We start from the raw sequence: 26,489 nt of genomic DNA on the forward strand, positions 1-26,489 counted from the left end.
TTTTATCAAAATCAAAAGAACACAATTTTCTATGACCACAAATATTTCTGTGTACAAAAATTAAGTTAAAAGCCCATGATAACTTTCTACTAAATTTGACAGAAATAGAATAACTAAAAAGTAACACTGGAATAAAAATAATCTTTTATTGTTCAAAATTGTGATTTGCAAAAGTATTAAAAGCTTTAAGTTTTTAAAACGTTCAAGTAGAACTCTATATTAATACATATTTAAACTAGGCAAGAGGTAAAAGGAAGCAACCCGGATGTAACTTTGCTATAGCATATAAACTCGCTTAAACAAAAAGTATATGTAACCATTAATACTAAAACTGTATTTTACTGACAGTATTTGAATTTATTTTCACTAGTTTGAAATAAACTTTTTTAACTTCACTATTTAAATAAAATTTACAAGTTATGCCTTACTTATGTAACTTAAAAAATATGTTACAAGTTTTATGTTGTACAATAGTTAAATAAGAAACATATACAAGATAAAATATATTACAACAACATTCTTTTATTTATAGTGACAATTCTATTACTGCAGCATATTAAACAAATTAATTGCCTGAAATGTAAGAATGAAAATACTTAATACTAACATTAATCATACTATACACTTAATTACAAATCGTTAGCACAACATTAAATACATATATTTTAAAATTTCGAAACATATACAAAAATTAAAAAAAATTTGCACACAAAACTTTAAAAATAACAAAAGAGAACATTAATTTAGAAAAGTTAGAAAAAAAAAAGTTTGGAAAAAGTAATTCTAGAATATTTACAATCCACACAATCAAATAAAACAAGAATCACCTTGGGGTAATCACCACAACTTGGCCCCCAACGGGGTGGGGTTCTGCAGGTAGGTCATGACCACTGAGGATATGGACAGCATAAAGGAGGACCAGACCTGTTCAAAAAAAATTAAATTCTATTAATTCCACGCAAATGTCAATAAAAAAAATTCAAATTACGAAGAAAAGTATGTGAAAAAAAAGTGTGTTTCAACGAATGCGGACCTGCTTGCTGTCGTCTGACGAACGCGAGTGGGCGAAACTGACCAGCGCGCATAGCAACGCGCACCACGAGCACCACTTGATCTTCATCATGAGGCCGCACATGCTGAAGATCATGCCGAACAGGTTCATGTACTCCGGGATCGACTCGTCCATCTGCAGGTCGACGCGCGGAACGTACCTGTGGGGAATTGTTTTGTTGGAAGTGTTGGGGTTTTTATTTTTTGGGAATGTTGGAGTTTGTTACGCGTGTCTGTTGGCTGATATTTTAAATGTATGAGATAGTGTGGAAAGTATTACAAAATGCACTGGAACATTGAATACGAAATTTCGCTTGTTATTTTTTTAATCAATGTTAAGTGCTTTTATTGAAAAACATTTGCACAGTTGAATAAAAATCATTTATTTTACTTGGCACAGCACTGAACATTGTATTGTTATATTAAAAGTTGTACTTGTTTATTTTGTATTAAATAACCGTCTACAATTAAAATACAGCTTTTTCTGAACTATATCATGGTACACTTTAAATTTATTCTGCATCAAACATAGTAAAAACAATACTTGGAGCTTTTTATTACTTGTTTTTTTTGTTATTTAGCTATAATGTTATTGAACTATTAAAACAACAAAAATTCTTACATAATCTTTAACGAAAATGTAAATTTTAGCTTCACAAATGCAAGTTTAAGTATAATGCTGCTGTTAAAATTTTCTTTAAAGATATCTGAGTCAAATTCTACTAATTATTTTACAAATGAATCTGGTTAGATAGCAATTTACAAAATAAGTACTAAAACAGATTAAAAAAATTAAAATGTCAATATTAGTTTGTCACTCAAAAAATCTTGTTTTTTAATGAACTTTAGTATTAGACTAAGCCAGTCTAGTCTCATTAAAATGTAAGCAATTTCAAGATTTGTGTGTTAAAGAGTACAAAATAGTTCTTTCAGAACTGTTATTTTGCTAACTAAAATTAAAAACTTTAAACAATTAGCTCATATAAGTTTATTTTAAACTACCTTAAAACCGATACTAATAATTAGATTGTATCAGCTCTATAAAATCTGACAAAATTAAAAGGTATACTAAATAACTTATAAGATGTGAATCATTAAATATTTTAAGAAATTAAAAAATTAAAAAACATATTACTTTCACATTTTATTTTTATTTATTATCTTAAAGTACTTAACCTTTCATTATTCAACAATTTTTTTTATAATTTTTTAGTATAAAAAGAACCTATCGAAAACAAGTTAAATAAAAATGATTACTTTTTTTTAATAAGATTTAAAATAAATACCAATCTTAATGATTCTAAAGATATTTTAAACTATCAATTTGTAGCTTAATTTGTTCTTATGGAACTTGTAGTATACTCCTGTTCTTTTATAGCATATGAGAAGATTTTAAGAGAGCAATGGCAGTAAGAAATACATTTTCACTATAATTTAAATTAATCAATAAATCAATTTGTGACGTTATTTGAAAGGTTAAAAGGTAATAGCAGATAAAGACTATTTTCTGATACGAAATAATTAAGAAGTACTGATATGTGCAAAAATACAGCACTACTTTACTAAACTTTAAATATGCATATTTTATAAAAACTTCACTTAACCGTAGTCTAATCTTTATATTGGAACAGAATTATAAAAAAAAATCAGCTAAAGAGTGAGAATTTATCCTAGCCAATAAAACTTTATTATATTCTCAGTCAGCAAATTTATAATTTAACAGTCAGCAAAAATTAAAGTATTAAAATATAATTTATTTTTTTATTAAGAAACAATTGTTTTAATACCTCAACATACTGTAACTTTCTTTAATAGTATGAATGTACTTACAAAGAAAATTCATAATTTGTTAAGAAAAAAATATTTTAAATCTATTAATATAGCAAAAAATATTTAACTATATATTTACAGTTATCATTTTCATACTATTATTTTAAACATTTATAAATCATTACTAGATGAAATACCAAAATATTTTTTTAATATATAATTTTTTAATGATAAAGTTATAAACATAACAATTATTATATTTCTTACTGAAAATTTAAAATGGACAAAAAACAACTAAAAACATAAACAATTTACTCAAGTCATAATAAAAATTAGTTATAAATAACAGAAAAAATACTACATCGGCTACGGAAAATCGTGCTCAAAAATAAGAAACAATAAAACATGTTTATTTTATAGATATATGATTTTGAAAAGTTTAAAACAATAATTTAAATACCTGTGAACTTTGTACTGCTTATTTGAGTCCTTGCTATCCATATTTATGTTTTAAATTATCTGTGGAAAACAGTGTTAGAATAAAATAATAGAACAAATACATACGTAAAAACTTATCTATTAAAAAGTCAATTTCTACTACACTATTTATTTAGTAACTTTAAAAAATGTTTGTTTTAAAATGATGTTGAGAAATTTTATTCATTTTTTGCATTTATTAATTTTTATACTATTTTTATAAATCATAGGAAGCAACTTGCTATATCGATCTCTTTTTCATATGGGATAACTTCGTGAAAATTTTGTTGTTCACTTAGAGACTTTCAAAATATAATTAAATTTAATAGAAATTGATAACAGTAATCTTTTATAATGTCATATTAAACCTGCCTCAGACTTATTTTAAAAAGCAAGTACCGTTTGAAACAACTTTTTTAGACATTTTCATACAAGAAAATTATGATGTTAAGTTTAATTAATGTTTTGCACTAATTTTAAAGTTTGTAAAATAGAATAACTTTTCAACAAGTTTTAGATTAATTTTTTAATGTCTATAAAGTTTGTAGTAAACAAATGTTTGAAAAATCTCAACCTTAAAGTTCTTAAACCTTTAGTATATTAGTTACTTAATAGTAAAAGACACCTAGTAAAGTCTGAAACATGAGAGACAAAAGTAAAAAAAAAAAATAACATTTATTTTTGTTATTTAAAGTATTGAATGGAATCAATCGGTTCTAGTATGAAACAAAAAAATAAATAATTAAAACAATTACTATATATAAAAATTACAAATAAATTGTCACAATACTGACAGTATCTAGAACTAAACTAAAGTTCTACAAATTGTATAAAGTAACTTGATGAGAACCTAATTATTATGAATTTATATAAGATACACATTTTTATGCTATTCCTACTCTTTTATCATTAAAAATAATTAAAACTAACTTTTTCCTTCAATATTAAGTTGGAATATTAATGGCAAAAACAACTAAGGAAAAAGTAACTATTTTACAATTCATTAGATCTTGTAAAACATTTTTAAGTAAACAATTTGAATGAAACAACACACCTTATATATTTATATTAAATAACATTATACAACAAAGTTTTGTTGTAATTTAAGAATACTAGAAAAAAACAAGACATTTCTTGCTTGAGTAGTTGAAAAATAAGAATTATTCCAAACTATCTTTCGAAATTCTATTAACAATAAAAACTAAAAAGACAACAGTACACCTAGGAAAATACACATTAAATATATCAGAGAACTTGTATACTTTATTCATGAAAACCTAAAGGTCAACCCTAAAACTAATTTACCAAGACAACCTTACAAGTACATAAGTATACACCCTTAGTAAGAGTTTAACTAGTTTTATAATATTAAATGCTTATAAAATATTATCAATTCATTTAATATTTTTGAATTTTTTTTTGCATAACAAACATTCATTTTGGGCTGATATTTATTACTTAAATAACCTTTAATAAGATAAGAGCACTAAAAATAGCTAATAAAAATAACATGAAAAATAACAACCATTTTGTTCTATTTCATTAAAATTTATTTATATTTTATGAAGATTTCAGGGCAATAAAAAAGTTTTATCAAGATTTTTAATTTGCTACTGTTTATCTTTATTATTATTAGTTTCTATGGAGGGATGTTCTGGGGTTGGGTACTTTTTAATGTGATTGTCAGCTCTGTTTCTTAAATTATCCACTTGACCCCTTAAAACTTCCGCTTGATCCTGCATGCAGGCAACAGCTTTATTTAATTCTTCCCTCTTCTGCAAGAAATCGTCCCTCTCCATGACCAGGTCCTTCATCCTCTGGTACCTCTCCTCGATCGTCTCGTACTTAAAGGTGGCGTCCTCCTCAAACGACTCCCGCACCTCGTAGAACTCATCATCTGAATCCGATTGATCAGAAGAGGAGGATAGCGGATGGTTATTGGTTTGTTTTTCACTCGGCTGGTTTGAAGTGTGCTCATTGGCTGCTTCGTCTAGAGTTTGGACAAACTTGAACACGTAATCGGTCATGTCAGAGTTCTCCACATCCTCAACCATCTGCTCTATGCTGAGAACTGGAGGCTTGTCCGGGATGACAAAGTTTTTCTTTTTTTTGCCACCCATACTGCTTATTGTTTAATTTTTCTGTAAATGTTATTCTACATGAGTGCTTGCAAAGCAAAATAGTATGAAATGAAAAATTCTTATAACTTTTCTTTAAAAATTTAAAGTTTTAAAATCGTTTGTACAACACATAAACATCAAATTACTTTTGTTTATAAGTTACAGTACTTAAATTATCCATTAAAGTGTATACCTTCTACTATTTAAAGCAAAAAATGGTTCAAATGAACTAGAGTTTAATAAAAAACATTTATTTTTTTGCATCAATAACTTCATTTATTTTTCTATTAAGACTTAAATATTATTATTTCAAGTTTCAAAATAATTAAGAGCATATATGTTTACAATATTCTACTAAGCATAATTTTGCAAAAGCTTTAGAACTTTAAAAGTACTAATTGTTGGGGATTTTTAAATTTTACATACATAGTTTGGAGTTGTTTATTTTTTATCACTGTACAACAGTACTTAAATTAACATTAGTAATTGAAAACCATAAACAAAAGAAATATAAAAGTACATTATTATTTAAAACTATAAATATTAGCTTAAACTTTAATATTTAAGTTTTAACTTAAACAATAAATTTATTTATTTTTAAGTAAAACTGATTATGCTGTTACAAAGATCTTAAATTCAGCTCTTGAATGACTTTAAATATATAAAAAGAGCTTGTTTCAAGGAAATGTTTTTACCTTATGTTTGAAATACCAACACTAAAGAACTAATAAAAATTTAAAAATATGATAAATATCAAAAACCTAACTTTATTTAGCTTCAAAAAAAAAACTGAATTGAGTTTTTAAATGTTTAAAAAGGTTCCAAATAAAATTTCTAGAAAAATATAGGGAAATTTATTAAAAAAAAAGTATCCCCTATATTCTAGAAGATTCTGTTTTATTTTTGAGAATCAGAGTTTTCTATATCAATTCATTATCAATGATTTGTTGAAAGATTAAAATGAAAAAAGTTAAATAATATAGTTTTACAACTTAACTAAATTCATTGAAAACTCCTAAATTTCTAGATATCTTATACAACAAAATTTTTCAAAACTTGTTTCTGACATAGCTTTTTGGTTAAAAGTATAAGTACAATAAATTTATCTTTAAATGTTAGTTTTATTTTGAGAAAATATTGTTAAATCTGAATAATTACTCTTGAATTAAATTTATTAGTGAAAAAAAAAGCTTGTATAACCTTTGTTGGAAAGTAAGCAAGCTTTAGCATAAAAGTTATTTCTAAGCTTTTGTAGTTTTGCTAAAGTTATTAAAACTTGTCACTTATTTTTGGTAATTTTAATATAATTTTTTTAATATAATTTTATCAATAGTAGCTAGAATTAAAAAAGTATTAGTGAGTTTATATTTTACAGTTTAGTATTACTTAAAATAAAATCATTATTTTTCTTTAAACTAAAGGAGTAGTGACTATTTATTTTAAATTGAATTAAAAGATTACCCCAGTTTATAAACTTTTTGCTGCCTTTTACAACTTTATTTCATAAAAATATCTTTATATTTTCAACAACATTGTAACACTTTTCATGGTCAACATGACAGCAATGGGCTTTAAAACATTTTTTTTTTTTTTTTCAGCTAAAATATATAAATTTATTACTATTTAGTTTTAATTGCTTAAAACTATAAAAGTAATTGATTGGTGTGTAGCTACATAACCAAAAGGTCTTTTCTTGAAAGATAAATTCAACATAACTGTGGTGTGAAAGTTTTCTTTTTCTTTCTAGTAAATTACAAGCTACTTTGAACTTTTTAGTTTTGTTTCTGGTATATATAAGATGTTTCTCTTCTTATCTTACTCTTCATTCTACTTTATAATTCACAAACTTTATACTGTTTTAAGTAAAATGATGAGAAAAATAATCAAGATTGTTTTGTTAAATTTGTGATAAGATTTAAATATACACCTAAAGTAAATTGGTGCAATAGTATTCAAACCAAACTTTTTTAAACTTAATTGTGACATCACTTTGCTATACTGTCATACCGCACTACATTTGGATCTTAAAGTTTATGAAAAATTAGTTCTAAAAAAAAATAAAAACAATGAAATTTAAATTAGTTTGTTTTAATAACATATGCCGATATTTCAAATTAAAATGTAGATACTACAAGGTTGCCACTCTTTTAAGAAAAAATTATAGCTTTAGTTACATCATACTGGCTTAAACTTAAGGGGACTTCAAAAAAGTATTAACAGCCATAACTTGGAAAAAACACTGTTAAGGGCATAGGGTTTTAAGGTGTTTTTTTTTACAAAAATTAACATTGGCTTGTATGAAAGCTTCAACTATGAACTAAAAGTCAGTTTTTAAATAATCCAATAGTTCTAACTAGTCTGAAATATATATTTGTTTTTTATGTAACAAGTTTCAAACACAATTGTACAGACCACTATTTAATCATCTTGAATTTTTTCATATAACAAAAATTCGTTGTAACCAATCTCAGGGATTGTAGAAAAAATTATGCAATTTTAGACTGACTTTTTCCTAGTCCTTGTTGGTCAGCAGGCTTATAACCAGATGAAAATATGTAGGCTCTTACAAGGTTGCCTCTCTTAAATGTCCTGAAGGACCTTATACTGCCCTGAGTCATTCTGATTTTTTTTCAAATCCCTAAAAAAATTGCTTCTGGCATAAACAACTTATTTTCATTTTCTTCTTAATAATTAAATAGAAGGTTGTATGTGTATGCTTCTATATTAGATGTCTAAACTAAACTTATGAGAAATACTGTTTTTTGAGACCCAACATTTAAAGTTTAAATCAATTGAGGTAAAAAAAAAAAATTGTGGTTAATTTTTTGTAACCATGATAGTTAAGGGCATAGAATGGGTAACTTGATTTTTACAAGTTGATCTTATTTTGTACAGTTTTATCTGAGCTATAAGATATTTTTAACCGCTTAAAAATATTCAAAATAACTTTTGAGTTATAAGCGATCAAAGTTGGTGTGCTCAATAGGTTCCTTATAAAAAAAAAAAAAAGCAAACCAAAAACTTGAAAAAAGACTATTCATTAAAAATATTTCTTCTGCTTCATTTTTTAATCAATGGTCTTCAAATTTTCCATTACTAAATTTTAAATAGATTTAATGCAAAAACTTTTCATTTTGAAAAACAAAAAATAAATTTAAAAAACCACCTAATTTTTTAGTGTTTTTCATATAAAACATTTATTTTTCAATATTTTTAAAATTACAACAGCAAAAGTTATTCAAACTATAAAAGGAACATTTCCTAAAAATTTGCGGTTTCTAGTTTGAAAAATGAAAGAGAAGATATATTTTTAGTAATTTGTAAAGTTTCTGAGAAAATTGACCCTGAATAATTTGCAGTCTGTACATTTGTATAGGAGACATTTTACAAAATATACAATATCTCAAAAGTTAAATAATATTTTTGAGTTCTGTAAAACCTGACTTGTAGTTTGTACCTAAACCTTTCATATAAAAGCCAATGTTAATTTTTGTAAAAAAAATTTAAGACCCTTTATGCCCTTAACTTTAAATAAATAAATAAAAGTTTGAGTTTATTTGACATTTTTATTGACTAACTTTAATCTTACCATACAAAGTACTCACTTTGATGATAATTATCAAGTTCAAAATTTAAATTAAACAGTTAAACTTAAACTCAAATCATGATAAAGTTAAATTTCAATTTTAAAACAAAAACTGCAATGTATTTCTTAGAGTAGTGATGATTAAGCAGAAAGACTAAAAAAAATTAAATAACCATTTCAAAATCAACAAGTCATGTAGTTTGAAATGTGTATATAAAATAACAAAATATGAAAACCAACTAAATCTAACAAAATCAACAAATTGCAAAGCACCAGCACTAGAAATACAATCCAAATAGTGACAAGTGGCTGATCTCCATTAAACAAGTTTATATTTATATCACCACCAATTATATAATATTTATTCTTTTCATTTGTTAGGTCTAAAACATCAAGGAAATTTTCTTTAAAAGTATCAAATGCAGTGGTTGGATGTCTATATACATTACCAACTGTAAAAGATTTATTATTATCAAGTTTAAGAGAGATCCACAGGTCATCTACATCACACTGTTCAAAAGACACACCTTCTACAACCTCATAAGAGTGACAAGCTCTAACAAAAAATGCAACACAACCAGATTGATTACTATTAGAAAATTTATTTACAAAATCATATCCATACAACTTACCTACAAAAGGTCTCAGATTTGTAAGCCATGTTTAACACACAAATTATATCAGGCAACCCCTCAACTACACTCAAAAATTCCTCAATTTTATAAATATTTACATTTAAGCTTCTTATATTAATAAAAACAATACTAATACTTTTTTTGTTAAATTTCACACTATATAAATCTAAGTAACTCTCATTTTTTATTTCAGAAATACTAGGTTTTTAGAGATTCATAAAAACAATCATTATCAAAATTATTGACATTCTGAAAACAGACTCTTTACATTTATCACAAAAATACTTATAATTACCTTGTTTGTATAGGCTTAGTTTCATTTTATTTTTAGAAGCACACTCAACATGATATTTTTGGAAGCATTAACAGGTTAAAGAATTTTTCAATACATTTAAAACATACAGACATTTTTTGCTCACAGGTTTCACAAAAGAAGGGTAAATCATTTTTGCACATTTCTGCAAACTTTTTAATTGATACTTTGCAACATTTAAGATGTATCCATTTAAAGCAGCCTTCACAATACTATAAGTAATCTAAATAAGAACATTTTTTAAAACAAGATTTGCAGAAATCATCACTCCCAACATTAATTAGTCCTGGGTTGTTTACAAAGTCTATACATCTTAAATAGAAAGGATCATCATTATCAACATAAAAACTAAACTAATGTTCAGAAATTCCACAACAATTTAAATGGAACTATCTTTCACAATTATCACAACAAATAGACTCAGTTTTTGGAGGTTCAAAATATTTTTGACAAACACTGCGTACAAAATCAATATTTAGTAAACTATCTAAATCTAAATTATAAGTAGTCATCTAAATATATTTAATATAAAGACATGCAAGTTAATTATAAGTTATTTTTTAGAATTTTTTTCCAGATCTTTTACACAGCAAACTACAATAGCCTTGCTTGTTTCCTTCTTCCTTGTCAATAAAACCCCACGAGACGACCAAGAGAACTTCCAGCCATTAGCCTTTTGGAACCTTCCAACAATATCAAGCTGAAATGATATTGCATTTGATGCTTAAAATTATGGTTTAAAAAGACATCAAGTATAATAAAATTTCAGCTTGATAATGGTGCAACATCATCTTAAGTAATTACTCACATTTTTCTTGTTGCAAGAGCAGCCACAAAAAATAGTTTAACAGTTAAAATGTTAAGTTTCTAGAGATCTTTAAGAATGAAAGACTGATTATTTGTTTTGTAAAAAACGTTACATGGAAAACATTTTTTAAAACTTAACCTAAAAGGTTTCCGGAGTTTTTTTTTAATCAAATTGTTTCTACCTTTAAAAAAAGAAAAAAAAAATAGTATGCTTTATTAAAAAGTCTTCTTTTTCTTGAATGTTAGTGTTGTAGAGATTTTATTGAATTAAGACAACTCACTAGCAGTGTTTAATTCCCCAGCCTTGAAACTTTTTAGCTGTGAAAATAAAACGATACAGTTCTAACTGCTAATGCCTTTAAATATACTTTTAGTTTAATAATAGGTAAAAAATACTTTATTGGCTTAAAAAAAGAGATTTCACTTAAGTTAATACATTTTAAAATAACTTTGATAATATTTTTTTCTATATTAATAACCATAAACTTGTTTAGTCATAATCTTTTGACTAAAATTTTTTGTTAAAATTCAAAACTAGACAGTATTTTACTTGAAAAAAAATTAAGTATTTTGTCGATTTCAATTAAACTGTTTTAGTTGTACTTTTTACAATAACTTCTCAAAAAAATTAAAATATAAAAAAAGGAGTTGTGAGCATAAATGTATAAACATTATAAGTCTTTCTAGGTAGCTCATTAGCAATACAACGAAACGAAGGTTTAATTTAAATACTGATAGTTTTTGTTCATTTACTACTTTCTTAGTACTACTTAGTTAAGCTTGCAATATTTCAGCAACAAAAAGTGCTGAAATCTCAATAATTAGTCGCTTATTTTAACTTAAAATCTTATGTTTGATAAATTAGGTAGGGATTCTTAATAGAAATCTGACAATTATAAATATAATTGCCTTTCCTAACTATCTTTTCAAAAATAAGCGTTGTGAATAAAATTAGATTAAGTCTAGCTGATTAAATTTTTCAAGATTTATTTTCCTTATTACGTCAAAACTAGGGCGCTGACGAACTTAAGTTAGAAAACTATAGTTTTCAAAATCAACAGTTTTTATTAGTTCTTTATATAATGTTATCCTTTTATTCAAGAAAAGTTATTATAAATAAAGTTGTATAATATCTATTTTTTTACAACTTAAAATTATTTGACTTTAATTGGTCAAAACTGAATGCTTTTAAGTTTAAAAAAACATTTATACAACCTAGATTTTTACCATACTCAAATTTCTTTAACTGTTGCTTGGGTTCTATCGTATAAAACCATGGTTTGATTTTTTTTTTTTGTTGGTTTAAATAATAAAAAATTTATTTCAATCAACATATCCAGTTGTTTTGGATTTTTTAAACAGTTAACAGTTATCTGAAAAAATAAAAATTACATAAAAAAAATCATTTTTAAAATCAATTTTTTTAAATCATTTTTTAAATGTTGTTTACCCAACAAAACGTTACAAAAACTTTTGAAAATATCTTTTAAAAGGTTTAGTTTGTACTGTAATGTTTTTGTATTATCTTAAAACAGTTAAAAGTTTAAACTAAAATAATATACATACATTCCGCGAGCAAAAAATAAAAAATATAAAAACAATTTAACAGCTAAAATACAATTAGTTGAAAGCTTCGTTTTTCAGTTTAGATGTTTCTATTACTTTTCAAACTTTTTATCGAGTGTACTACAAAAGTTTTTAGTAAAAAAATAAACTATTTAAAACATTGAACGCATGCTAACTGAAAAACCATAAAAGAGCTAAAACTAGAAGCAAAATTATTATATTTCAAAATTGTTGTCTTTGCAATTCAAAAAATATTTTCACCATGAATTGTTGTAATTTTCTTGCTTATTTAAGCAATATGTTTTTCTTGGTGGAAAAAAATGTTAAATTGATTATTATATTTTAAAATCATTAGATCAGGGGTTAGCAGCGTTTTGAGAAATCAAATTTAGTGATTTTGTTTTAAAAAATATATAATAATATTTAATTCTATTTTATATAATATATAAATATAAGCGAACGAATAATGATGATACAACAACAAGCAACATAATCTCATTAGAAAAGAAATAAGCTTTGTAACTTGTAACATTAAAAATATTAAATTTGTTTTTTTTTAAATGATAAAAATATTGAAAATTTAATTCTAAAAAGTACCTAACTTCTCAGTATTATTTAATACAAAATGCAAAGTAAAGCATTTAATAATATTTAAAATTTGTATTCAACATAGTTTTAAGAAGTAGCAAGTAATTTTGTAACATAATAGGTTTGATTTATGAATAAATTTAAAAGTTTTAACACAAATTAAAAGTTTCAAGAGTTTTAGACTGTTTCTTATATCTATTATTTTATCATAACATTTGTAAATTCTAATATGATGTTTACAAAAAAAGTCTTGTAATTGTAAGTAACAATTTAACTCAAAATATTAGACCGTTTAAGACATATAAGAAGTTTTCAAAAAATATTGATAACTTTTGTTGAAAGTATCAGAAATTTTATTTATGCTTAAAAATTTTTGACTTATTTTTATGATTAAAGTACAGCAAAAAAAAAATCATATCAATATTTTAATAATATTTCTTCTATATTCTTTTTTACATGTACATTTTAGAGAAATAAAAATAAAAACTACTTCAAATAAAACTATATTTTTGTGAAAGTAATATCAAACTAATATGATTAATCATATAGAGTTTTAAACCAAAAATATTTATAGTTCATTTCACTTTAAAAGACGTATAATTTCTTAAGGTATAAAAACTAACTTGTATGTAGTTTTCAACAATACTTTATGTTATACAGTAAAAAATTGATTGTAAAACGTAAAATGCTTATTTTTTTAATAAAAATTATATTTTTTAAAAACATGTTGAAAAATAGTCAGCGTTTAATTTTAAAACAAGTTCAAATATAGTTTAAATTATTAGCGATTAAAAATAGTATAATAATATAAATTACATATAATCATGATATAATTTCAATAACTTAATTACATATAAACATAACCATTTTACTTAGTTTGTAGGCTTAGTTACTTTGAATTAGTTGCATTAAAATGTTTATGCGTTTTTATTTGCTGTCAAAGTATTAGCGTATAAAAATATGTAAACTTTAGAATGCTAACAACTTTTGTATATAACTTTAGTATTAAATTAAATGTTAATTTTTTGTCCGAAACAAAAATAAATCACTAATTATTCGTAAAATGTTGACTTTATCTTAAAATTATAACAGATTTTAAGTAAACTTTACTTCTCAATGAAGAATTTTTGTTTAAATTATCGGTTAGTTGTTGTTATAAGAACCATTTTCAATAAATAATAGTATTTTATTATTAAAATAAAACCTTACTTAACAGTAGCATTTTTATATATTTAACAAAAATAACTATATCAAACACTTTCAACTGAAAACTGGTTAACTTATTCGAGAAGAAAAATGTTGCATAAAATTAAGTTTAAACACTTTTTCATCTAAGTTTGTTGGATAATCTTCTTATATTTTTCATTAAAAAAAGGCAAAAATTTAAGCTTATAAAATTTGTGTTGCTTAAAATATTTGTTTCAATTTGTACAGTATAGACATTGTAGGACACCTTAATAATGTCCCTTCAGTAGATAGAAAGAATACACCTTTTTTCGAAAGTAAAATGCTTAAAATTATAAACTTTGCCTATTTGTTACTAAAATGTTAAGTAATTAAGCTTAAATCTATTATTCAAAGCAACTCTGTTTTACCAAAATACAAATACCATTAATATTTGCAATTAGATGTTCAATTATTCTGAGTTAACTATTCTAATTTGGTGTTAGTTTAATATGTGTTTATTTTTCTTTTAATATCTCCTTTTAAAAAGTTTTTGTTATTAATGTTAATAATTATGTTTTTTTTTAATTTAAAGCTTAGTTATTATGATGCCTTTATTTGAATTAATCTTGTGAAGAGCTTATACCAATTATTTTGCTTTAACTTTCCGGTTATAATTAGAATTCATTCCATAAAGACTATTAGAAGCGTATAAATATTATTTAGAAGTAAAAAGTAGTATCCAAAATAAGTTAATAGTTTTTATTTCGAAATTTATTTTCCGAAGAGAGTCAAATTCTTTATCATGTTCAATAAACTATACATTAAATAAAAAAAAAAGTTTTTGATATCAATTCTTACCCTTATCAAAATTAATTCAAAAAAATTAATATTAAAAGAATGAATTTAAACACAGCTTTAAAAAAGTGTTTTACTTATTAGAGCGTTTTATCATGTAGATATTTTCCAAGCCAATCGTTTGTAAAAACTAGCATCATTAATTTTCACAAAATATTTGAGTGTATGATGCTTTATTTTTTAGATTTTAGCTATTATAAAGTTATGTAATTTTCAAGGTAATATTTGAAAATCTTAACTTTATTAAGCAAATGATACAATCAAAGTAATAAAGTAATTAAAAATGTGACCTTTAAGTAAAAAAAGATATTGATTAGTATGTAGTATTATTTCAAAACCACTTAGATTAAAGTAATAAAACTTTTCTTAATTTAAAAATCAAAGAGCTTCAAATAAACGATTTATGAGGGGTTTAAGTTTATTGCAAAAATACAGTTTAAGAGTGGTAACAATACCAGTAACTATATTTTACAACAAACTTATGCTATTTAAAACGTGCTTAGATACCTTGTCTTGAACCTTTCTTAAATGCGTAACATGAAATGCATAACTTATTGTTTATTGAACAAAAAAAAAACGCTCAAATATTTGGTCCAAGGACCTGGTGTACGAAAAAACCTTTCGGTTATCGAGTCATATACCAGGATGCAGTTTAAAGACATGTCTAGGACAAAATCATGTCCTGGACTTACAGTTCTAGTCAAATATTATTGTTTTCACACGAAATTATATATACATATTATATTATTTATTATCAAAACTTATTTGTTAAAAAAAACGGTCTATTATAGTTTACATTAGAGTTACTATAAGTTTTCAAAACACAGTTGTTTTTTTATTAGAATTAGCCATATTGAGGTCGTGTTTTTGTTTAATAACTACATTTGTTCAACAAAACGTTATTAAAATAAAAAATAAAGCTCTATGTCAATCATTGCGTACTTTTTTAATTTCCTTGAACTGTAAATACTTTACAATGATGGTATAAGTAGTTTGATTGTTTTTACAAAATTTAATGTTTAAAAGATAAAATAGTGTTAAATAGAACGTTTTAAACTGATAGTAAATACTTATTTACAATTGTGAAAAATTTAACTATATTTCAATCCTATTTTAGATAGGTAATAACAAACATGATTTGTTAAGAATTATTTTTAAACGGTGCTAATAATTTTTGCTAAAAAAATCGAATATTTTTGAAAATAACCCATATACTAAGAAAAATAAAAGTTTGTTGTTTTAAGTCTAGAGTTGCACATGGTATGTACGAAGTTTATAAAACATTATAGAACTGTTCTAAAACATCAAAAACTAGCTAAATTTTAATTTTTTAGCTCTGAAAAAGTGTAAATTAACTTAGTATTTAAAATTGTAAAAGGCTTATGTGTTTGTTAAACATAGACAAAGATATTTAAAATTTTTGCATAAAAACGTCTAAACTGCCTTAATAAAGAAGTTTTTAATAAAACCAAGGTTAAAATTTTTTTTTTATCTATTAATTTTATTAAAAAAATATTGACGTAGAAACTATGGTTAAAAATCCTTAACTTAAATTGGTTTTTGCTTATTAGTAAAGTTTAATGTCTAGTTCATTTCGTTTAATTGATTGTTTTATTTCTAAAGATTTAAATATTTAAATGTTTAAAAAAATTATGTGTAATAGCTCGTAAGAAACTTTATAAGCATGTGGTGTACGACTCGATAACCGAAAGGTTCCTTTGTACACCAGGTCCTTAGACCAAACTTTTTGAGAACTTTTTTTGTCGTTTAATAAACAATGTTGTACTAATTGAGGTTAGAATTATAAGAAAAATATTGACCATAGCTGACAAAAACGTCTTTGTTAAATTTTCATATTTCTAAAACAGTATAATTCGTAAAATAAATTATTATTATAGTAGTTAAAGTTTTGCATCTTTGACGGTGTGTAATATGTCCTTTTGTATAGTGGTTTGGCTAGTATCTAGATAGTCACAAGCTTAAGTAAATAAATATAATTTTTAAAGCTGTTTATTTAGCTGTATGTTAGAAATACTAAAAAACAATATTTTATATTTTCTTCTTGAAATTTTTAGTTTACCAAAATATTTTATTTCTAAGTATTACTATTTTAAACCTGATTTGAAAAGTTGAATTACGCTGAGCATATAGATTAAAAATATTTTCAAAACACATAGTTTTTTTACAATTTATTTCAAATAGGTTCCTACTCAAAAAAAAAGTTTATAAGAAATAGCTTAATCAAAAAAAAATTCAAATAAGTATTTTTATAAGAAGCTCTCAAAAATTTTCTTTTGTGTTCAGTATAGCGCTTGCTTACAAAGACATGAGAAAAGCCATTCGTATGAATGTAACTTTTGTACAAAAAAAGTAATTTGAGTTTAGACTGCTTGAAAAAAATAAAACATTTTTTTGCATTAACGGTTTAATTTAAAAGTTGATAAACAGTGTTTAAAGTTGTTTGTTAAGTAAGGTAGAAAATAGTAGTGTTACTATTGTTATACAATATTTATATTTATAATTAGTATAACAATTAAATAGATTTTAGCTATGAAGTTTTGCATGAAAAAAATACAAACAATAGTGTTAAATAACAGTATTTACTAGACTATTCAAAAATAAAATTCTCCAGATATTCGTTTAGTTACAAGTGTTTGTATAATAACTTAACTGAGCTGAAAAAATTGGTAAATAATGTTGTCTATTCTGTTTTAATCCTTCCTTGACCTTTTTTTTTAATGAATAAGTGTATAACTAAAAACTTTGAGTTTTTTTGTTAGAATAAGTTTGTTTTTACTTTGTTTACTCAGAAAGAATCAGATGTTAAGGAGCTTGTTTAAATTTTGGTAAAAAAAAAGTTTCAAATTGTTTTACAAAAGTATTGAACTTTTTGCAAAATATTGAAATAATAAATTTTTCATAGTATAATATTTTTTGTAGCCAGATAGTGTAGTATTACAAACTTCACCGTAATAAGTTTTAAACTTCACTTATGAAACGTGTTTTCTTTTCATAAACATGTACTTTACCAACTTCGTTATTTATTTTACCCTTTTTTAATCACGATTTTGGTTATTTCACGAAAAAAATTCCCTTCGAAAGTCTGATCCTATGTGAAAGGTTACAATAACTTGGTTCAGAATAAACTCTTTATGTGTATAATGTTACGTACATTTTCGTAAAAACTACATCAATTTTGCTTTAAAAGCATTTAACTTTCTTTTAAAGTTAGAGACTATCAAAATGAAAGTGTTTAAATAATCAACATGATAAACTTACAAAAGTATAAAAATAAGATAATCTTACATTTAAGAGCTTTGTTTATACATTTTGTTGTATCTTAAAGGTCGTTATTAAATTTTTACTACTACTAAAAAAAATGAACAAAATAGTTTAAAAGTTGCAACAGGACATCAAACTGCATTTGATAACTGTTTTGGTTTAATGGAAAATTTCGGGAATTCTCTTGTTCATCAAAGCGTTTAAGAGAAAGTTCGCAAGGTCACATGTTTTACTGATGAGAACTTGCATTTGCATACTAGAGCCATATAACAATATTGATCTGTTGAAGAGAGATTTTATTCTAGCCAGACCTTGCCGCAGTCAAGACATGTAATTCTAGAACAGACAAATATATTGTTTGAATGTTTTATATAAAGTGTTATATTTAAGAATGTTTTCTTCACAGAAGTATTTAAGAAAAGTTTAAGTTCAAGCAATTAATTCTGATTCTAATTAAAACATTCTCAATGTATATTTTATGTAGATTTAAATTGTGTTTAATAGGTTTAATAATTAAGCATAAATTTGTTCATATTTTACATGGTTTTTTGTTTGTACTGTCCTGGGCATGACGTTAAACTGTTCTGGTTTTTTGTACACCAGGTCGTTAAACCAAAAACTAAAAACGTTGTCGTTCAAAAAACAATTTGTTTTTAAAATAAAATATGTTCGTTCATGTCATGCCTACTTTTATAAAGAGAAGCCCTACATCTAAGTACTAATCAATATCAGTATTAGTTAAGTAAATGTTATTTTTTATTATGGTTAGTAGTATGGGTGTAAAGCATACGACAACCATACGTTTATATATTAAGTAACCCACGTTCTCTGTAGGTTATAAAGTTAATTTAAGATTCAAAATAACTTGTCTAAATGGTTTTGTTACAAACTAGTTAAGTAAGTATTATAAAACTTATTTATTTTACGTTCTAATAAATGTCAATCAAAAAATTAAAACAGTCAAAATAAATAAATTAAGTCAATAGAATATTGAAAAAAAAAAAAGTCAGTTAGTTTTATATTGAAACACTTATTACTCGTGTTAATAAGTTTTTGTAGTGATAGATTTATTTTATATTTTAATCTACTCTAAATCTGTGTTAGTATTTTTGACTTGTTGCATAAATAATTTCACTAGCTTCAACTTTCTAGCATACAAGAGAACTTTTTATTTGTCTTAGGAAATATAAACTAAGTATGGTTTATTATATTCAAAATAACAAATAAAACATGAACACTTAAAAGTTGATTTCATGATATCTATTCTTAAGTTAAAAACCGACTTTTGTTGCAGTTTTTATTGTTATATTGAAAATGAAAAAAAAAAAAGTTTTGAGTAATCTTACAAACTGTTAAAACTTTAAAAGATTGAATGAAAAATTATTAAAGTTAAATCAGTAAAACTTTTAGAGACTTAAAATTAAAAAGTTCAACCAAACACTAAAAATAACTTTGTTCTTTTAAAAACAGTGAACATACAAAAAAAAAGTCTAATGAATACTACGCAACCCACCGAAAAGCCTCCTAGTTACAACGAGACTACGAACACAAGTCAGCCATATAAAACCGAAGTCGGTGCTATCTGGAGTCCTGGCAACAATGAGTCAGCTCAATCAGCGTTGGTACCCCACCCAGCTGCAAGTGTTGTCACCCAGCCGCAAGTCGTTGTCGTCCAGTTGAGACCGGACCAAACGAAAGTCCCCTGCGTCGTTCAGTGTCCGAAATGCAACAGGGCGGTTACCAGCAAGGTTACCATGGTATCTGGTAGCTACGCCAACTTGTGTTGCTGCTTGATCTGCTGTTTGGGGGGTGGGGGTTGCTGTTTGTGCCTCATACCCTACTGCAACGATTACTTCATGGATGCTAGGCATCATTGTCCAGTCTGTAACACCTTTCTTGGTGTTTGCAAACCTTAAAGAAGCTCCTTTAATGAAATTATGCTTTCTCTAATTTTTGTGCTTTTCTCATAAAGATTGTAACTTTTAAAATATAAAGTTATTTTTATTTTTTTTAAACTTTAGTTATAGTGAACTGTTGTTCATTATTATTAAATTAGTTTTATTTCATAACAACATTTAACCAGTTTTACTGTATAACATTCGATAAGTAAAATCTTTTAATTGTTTATTTTTTGTTATCAAACGACATAAAAACGCTTTAAAATTTTGCTTTAGCGATCTGGTGTACAAAAAACATTTCGATTATCGAGTCATACACGACGGATACAGCTAAATGCGTTGTCCAGGACAATTGGTTTTGATAGAAAAGACTTGTAAAATTTTTAACGAAAGAACTAAATTGTTAACATATTTTTAAACAAATTTCTTTAATTAACTAAAATGTTCAAAACTTTTAAAACTTAAGTCAACAATCTTAAGTAAAAAATAAATAAATCTTTTAGTATCTAAAAAGGTTTATATTTTTGATAGTAGCTTAAATCAAATATTTAGATTTGCAAACATATATTTCTTATCTAATTTTTTTGCCAAAGACTCAAATAATATTATTATTTTATACTTTTGGTGCGGAAAGAAGAAAAAAAACTTATTAGTATAGCTTAAATAAATCTTAAACTAGTCGTTAAAAAGCCGGAAATTACTTATTATTCATGAAAAAATATATTTGCATAGTATACAATTACTAAAAGCTACCGGAATTTTAATAATCAAAATTTCTACATGAGCTTATAAGACTAGTAAACAATGGTGTGCTTAACTTAAAATAGCCCGTTTACTTTTTATAGAAACATTTTATAAGTAATTAAAAAGGAACCTTAAAATAAACCAATTGTGTTCACTGTTTTGCATTTAAGATAATCTAATATCACAGCATTATGTAATTTATAAAAAAAATAATTTTGAATGTTCTATGGTATTTTACTTTCTGAAAGCAGGCCTCTTCAGCTCAGCTTTTTAACTGGTAACAAAAATAAACAAACACGTTTTTTTTTTTCAATGAATGAAAACAAACAATTGTTTTTTACTTTTTGTTATCAATCAAAAACCTAAGCTAAAGAGGGCTGCTTTTAAAAAGTCAATAAATTTGTTGTAGTTTAATTAAATAAAGTTTTTATATGTAATTACGGTACTTTTCGATTTTTTTTAGTTTAGTATATGTACAAACTTATAGTCTACTGCTTTTAACTTAATAGATTATAAAAAAAGTAATAGTTTGTAAAGACTTTTAAACTTAAACAACCTGTTGGTAAAACATAAAAACTGAATTAAAAACTTTTACATTCAGCTTTTATATAGTGAAAATATTTTAAACCGCCTTAGATGCATTAACAAATAAACTAACTTTAACGTAAAAAATCATTGATAGTTTTAATTTTAAAAAATAACATAAAAGATTAAATCGACTAGCGTGACTATTGTCAAAAGTATGAACAAAATACAAATTAAAATTAAAAGTAATCTATAAAAAGGAAACAGATTTAAGTTATAGACTTATACAAACAATATAACAAATTTTTTGGTAACCATTTATATTGAAAACATATTAAAAACTCAGAATCCTTAAAACATGTCTAGTTCTTAGGAAAAGTATAACCTGATAAGTATGCTTGTTTGCAATCGGAATGCTATTGAGCGATTTATCGAAATCCAGTTATTTTAATTTTTTATCCTGAAAATTTATTATTCATTTGAGCTTAAAGCATAATATTTCATAACTAAAGCTATATTATTAAAGTAATATTTAAAAACAAAAACGGAAGTTTTTTTTTTTATTTAGTATGATGAAATAGTCTACAAGTTAAGGTTAAATAATGAACATTTTTTGTTTTGCAGATACAAACTTTACCAGCTTTGTTATTTTTTTCTTTGCAATCTTTTTATAAAGCTCATTTTTAAATAGGGTTTAAACATTATAAAGTTAAAAACAGTCTTTCTGTAAACAACAACTTTGCTTAGATTATTTTCTTTTTTATTTCAAATACTATATACTTTAAACAAATTGGTTTCATATTTTGCACCAACTTTTGTTTTTCTAAAAGTAGAGAACATCTAAATTTCGATGTTTAGAAGATCGATAGGAGAGATCTACAAGTTTAAAAGAAATTAATTACAAGTATTAACTCATTTTAAGCAAAACATTTTATTTAAAGTTTGTTTATAAACATATAGCTATAATTATTTAATATGAATTATTTCAAGAAGCAGAAACACTGCATTTAATTTTATAAAATAAACTCACTTAATAGTATATTTAAAGACTATAATTTGTTTTTGTTTAAAAAAACTTTACCTCTTAAAATAATTTAAATGTTAAAGAAGGTAGTAGTCGAATAACTACATAAAGTTTAAAACGAAATCTTCTATAAAGTTTTATAATAAAACTTGGTTATCACTTCAAGTTTTTCAATTTTGTTACCAAAAAATGTTTCACTTTAGTTGGTTAATAAATCCTTATTCAAATAAAAATTCAAATTCTATTCGAATAAAACTTTGTTAATCAACTAAAGGTCTAGTTTTAAATGTTTACTCAGAAGGATAACTGTAGGATAAACTTAAACCTTCATGGTATACATTATATTTTACTTTTGTAATCAATCAAATACAAAATATGGTTTATTTAAGGGCTTAGCATTTTTTAGTCGACTAGCTTGACCTACTAGAAAAATTTTTTTTTAGAGACGGACCTTAAAAACAATGTTTGTTTGGTGGCACAGAAAAAGTTATAAAACGTTATTTTTAAGCAGAATTTAGCTATAGGTATCTATAATTATTAGTTGAAAAAATTTCAGCAACCAGCGTTTTCCAAAGTGGGCATATCGTATTTAGTAAAAAGGCGATATACAATTAAGTGACTTTTATTTTTTAAATTCTGTCAAGTGAAAAATAGTTTGGGAAAACCTAATGTAAACTTAAAACAGGCCAGGAATACATTTTAAAGTGTTTGCTATAAATCGACTAAAAGAACTCGTTTTGCTCAAGTCGTTTATGAACTAAAAAATACGTTGCAGGCAACAAACAGTTGCTTTGCGGATCGTATACGACCAGTAGGCTGTAAGTTACCAAGCCTTATAGCAAAGACTGTCTTTTATGCGTATTGATTTTGTTTTATAATATTTTTCAAAAAATTTACTGATGTGCACAGAAAATAGTTTACTGAGCACAACAATTTCGAACATTTTTTAGATAAAGTTATAAAGAGTGTATTTCTATCTTGTTCTATAACAACTGAGCTTTTTTTTGAATTGTTTTATAACGCGTTCTATTAAACTGGGTAAAGAAAAACTAAGATAAGAATAAGTTTTAGTAGCTATCAATAAAAAAAGTATTTATAAAGTAACTGTTCAAAATTATAGGTTAAATTGTTTGCTAACAAAACATCCTAATGAAGTAACTTCACTGGAATATAAATAAATAAAAACAAATTGTACAGTAATCTTCCTTTATTGTACAACATATGTTTCGGTGTGTTAACGAATCAACACACTTCAACTGGGTTCTGTAAAAAAATAAACACTGTAATGAAAGAAAAGAAGCATAGAATAAAGTAGTTGTATACATGTTTTCATTAAAATAAAATATTTTTTACAGATAGTAGTTAATAATAGGTAAAATACTTAATATTAAATCCGACTGTTATAAAACTATATAATATTTATGATTATTAAGTCTAAAATAAGTAAAGTAAACTAAAATACACAACAAAACAACAAAATATAATATAAACAAACAACTCACCTTAATGGAAAGAATAACTTATTCAAATTTTACTGTTGTAAACGAAGGAACAAAATACATTCATTACGTCTAATAATTACGTCACGATATAAATGAGGTTATTTCAACTATTTAATTTGTATTGCAAAGTTTGTTAATTTAGTTTTTATGTTTGTAATCTATTTTTAACAAAAATAAAACATTAACCATTAGTTAGTGTATCAATAAAATTTCATAAAACTAAACAACGGTGAAGACAATAAAAGTCACAGAAACTCGATGTAACATGTATATTATATATTAAATGTTTGTAATGATTGAATCAAGGTTATATGCAATTAGGAAGCAGATTTAGTTCAAATGTAAAAATAAAAATGAAAAAATTAAAGTTTAAGAAAACAAAATTATTTATAAAGAAGCTTATTTTGTTTGTTTAGTAGTTTACTGAAAATATGTTTTTATAATTTGGCTTTAGTTAATTAAGTAAATTGCTATACTACATGTATTTAAAAATAATTTGTTCTGACTAACGACTTTTTTTGCATACTAAAAAAATAATTACCTAATGCTATGTTGTTGTAATAAAAATAAAAGTAGCTTCATTGCAAGTTTTTCTTTAAGTGTTTACACATAAACAACTTAAAAAATAATTGAGAAATAACTACAACAAATTAGTACAATTTTTTTTTACAAACTTAAAAAAAAATTACACGTATACTTTACGTACAAATTCTTCATGTAACTTATAACTCTGTAGTTTAGTTAAAAATAGAACTAATTATAATCTGAAATGGTAATTTATTCGACAAAAATAGTTTAATAACATATTAAGTACCTCTTAATAGACTAACGTCAAAAATTGCGTCAATTAGTTGTTCAAGAGTGTATGTTAATCTAATAAAGTCGTTATATGTAAATAAATAATCCTAACCTTCTTATAAAAAACTTTGTAGTCAACATTATTTAACAATGTAGTGGTTTTTAGAAATCATTAAATAAAAGTAAATTGCTTTATAAATGCTATTTTTTAATATTGTATTAAACTTTTCTTCATTATGATTTAAAAAATTAAATTTTGTTGTTATTGTTTTTTAACTGGTTTGTTAAGCTGGTTTAGAGGGTAAGAGTCTACACTTTTAAGTCAAAAAAGTATTTTAAAAAAGTTAAAAATAATTTTTGAAGCTAACCCTTGAAAAATCTTTTGAATTTTAGTTTTATAAGATCAAAAGGTTTAATAAAATTAAAAAACACTTAACTTTTTTATTTTATTATTTGTTTAATAGAAAGACTGATAACATGTAAATGAGCCAGACCACACTTAACAGAATAACGTCAACATTACGTCATTTAACTGTTTAACAGAAAATTACATTTAAATTAAGTTATTATGTTTTAATACGGTTGGACTTTTTATGGGCAGATTTGATTGCTGCTATTCTAGCCATAAAATAGTGCCCATAAAACATTTCCCATAAAAAGACCGACCCTTTAAATAAACAATCCTAAACACTTATAACAAAATAATTTTGTAGTCACCCTAACTTAACTTTGTAGTAAGTCAGAAAAAAAGTTCTACTTAATCTGTTTGTATTATTTATTTGAAAGTAGTTTTTTTCAAAACTAACAGACTTTTTAAGAGACTTTTTTAAATTAAATTAACAAATGAGTGAAGTTACTAGTATGACTGTTATATGAAAAAGATTTATATAAAGTACCAAAATTAAGCATAATGAACAACTAAATACTCAATAAAAAGATTTTGTTTAGATATAAAATTAAAACAATAAATTTTGTTTTTGATTTATTCAGAAGCAGAACTTGTTTTTCTCAGTTTTTCTATTAAAGCTTAAATGTGGCAAAAAAAAAGTATAGTGGTTATTAAATTTAAACCGGTTTTGAACACCTTTCCAATCTACACCGTTTAATCATAATTTTTATAAAAAAATGTTTTTTTTTATGTGAATGAAACTTTTTTGATGTTTAGGAATAAATTTAGGGATAGAGAATGAATATTACAAAAAAATTAACTCCTAACAACCAAAATTTTATAATGTTTTAGTTTTAAATAATTGCGAGTTTCACTCGAATTTAACTTATTTTTAAAAGCGTTAAACAAAATGTTACAAAACTTTAAAAACATTAAAAGTTTGTACTAGTTAGATAATCATAAAAAGTTAGTATCAATTAATTTTAGAGTAAACGAAGCAAAAAAAATTTTGTAATTTTAAATAAATGATATCGTAACGGCTAAACTTAAATTTACAAAAGTTTTTAGCTGGTGTTTTTGTATATTTTAAAAACATTTGATATTTTTATTTTTTAGATCTACACAAAATCTTGTTATTAATTGTAGTAGCAATCGAAACCGTAGTATGGTTTGATTAATGGTACTTAAAGTTATATAAAACTCAGTATATAAGACGTATTTACGAAAAAGTTTTTCATTTGATATCAATTTAGTTGTTAAATTAATAAAACTTTTTCTAGTAGTCGATAGTAATGTTTAAAGTTTGATAAATATCACTTAGTTAAATGCCTTCAATAAAAAATAAAACTGTTAAAAATAATAAAGTTTTAGAATAAAATTAAACAACGTTATAG

The 26,489-nt window shown here is 24.4% G+C and overlaps 2 protein-coding genes across 2 annotated transcripts; one reads left to right on the top strand and one right to left on the bottom strand.

Moving 5' to 3' along the window:
• Nucleotides 1–445: 445 nt before the first annotated feature.
• LOC145840212 (PAT complex subunit Asterix-like) lies at nucleotides 446–3,341 on the bottom strand. The gene is made up of 3 exons (XM_082947382.1): nucleotides 3,281–3,341; nucleotides 1,034–1,211; nucleotides 446–924 (listed from the first exon to the last, which is right to left on the bottom strand). The coding sequence occupies exons 1-3, from the start codon at nucleotides 3,319–3,321 to the stop codon at nucleotides 838–840; spliced, it is 306 nt and encodes a 101-aa protein (XP_082803508.1). The 5' UTR covers nucleotides 3,322–3,341; the 3' UTR covers nucleotides 446–837.
• Nucleotides 3,342–19,709: 16,368 nt separating this feature from the next.
• On the top strand, nucleotides 19,710–20,132 carry LOC145841310 (lipopolysaccharide-induced tumor necrosis factor-alpha factor homolog). The gene has a single exon (XM_082948672.1). It carries the CDS (start codon nucleotides 19,710–19,712, stop codon nucleotides 20,130–20,132), a length of 423 nt encoding a protein of 140 aa, XP_082804798.1.
• Nucleotides 20,133–26,489: the final 6,357 nt, after the last annotated feature.

Source organism: Thalia democratica, chromosome 7 (genome assembly GCF_965202585.1).
Source record: "Thalia democratica chromosome 7, ktThaDemo2.hap1.1, whole genome shotgun sequence".
Taxonomy (NCBI): Eukaryota; Metazoa; Chordata; class Thaliacea; order Salpida; family Salpidae; genus Thalia; species Thalia democratica.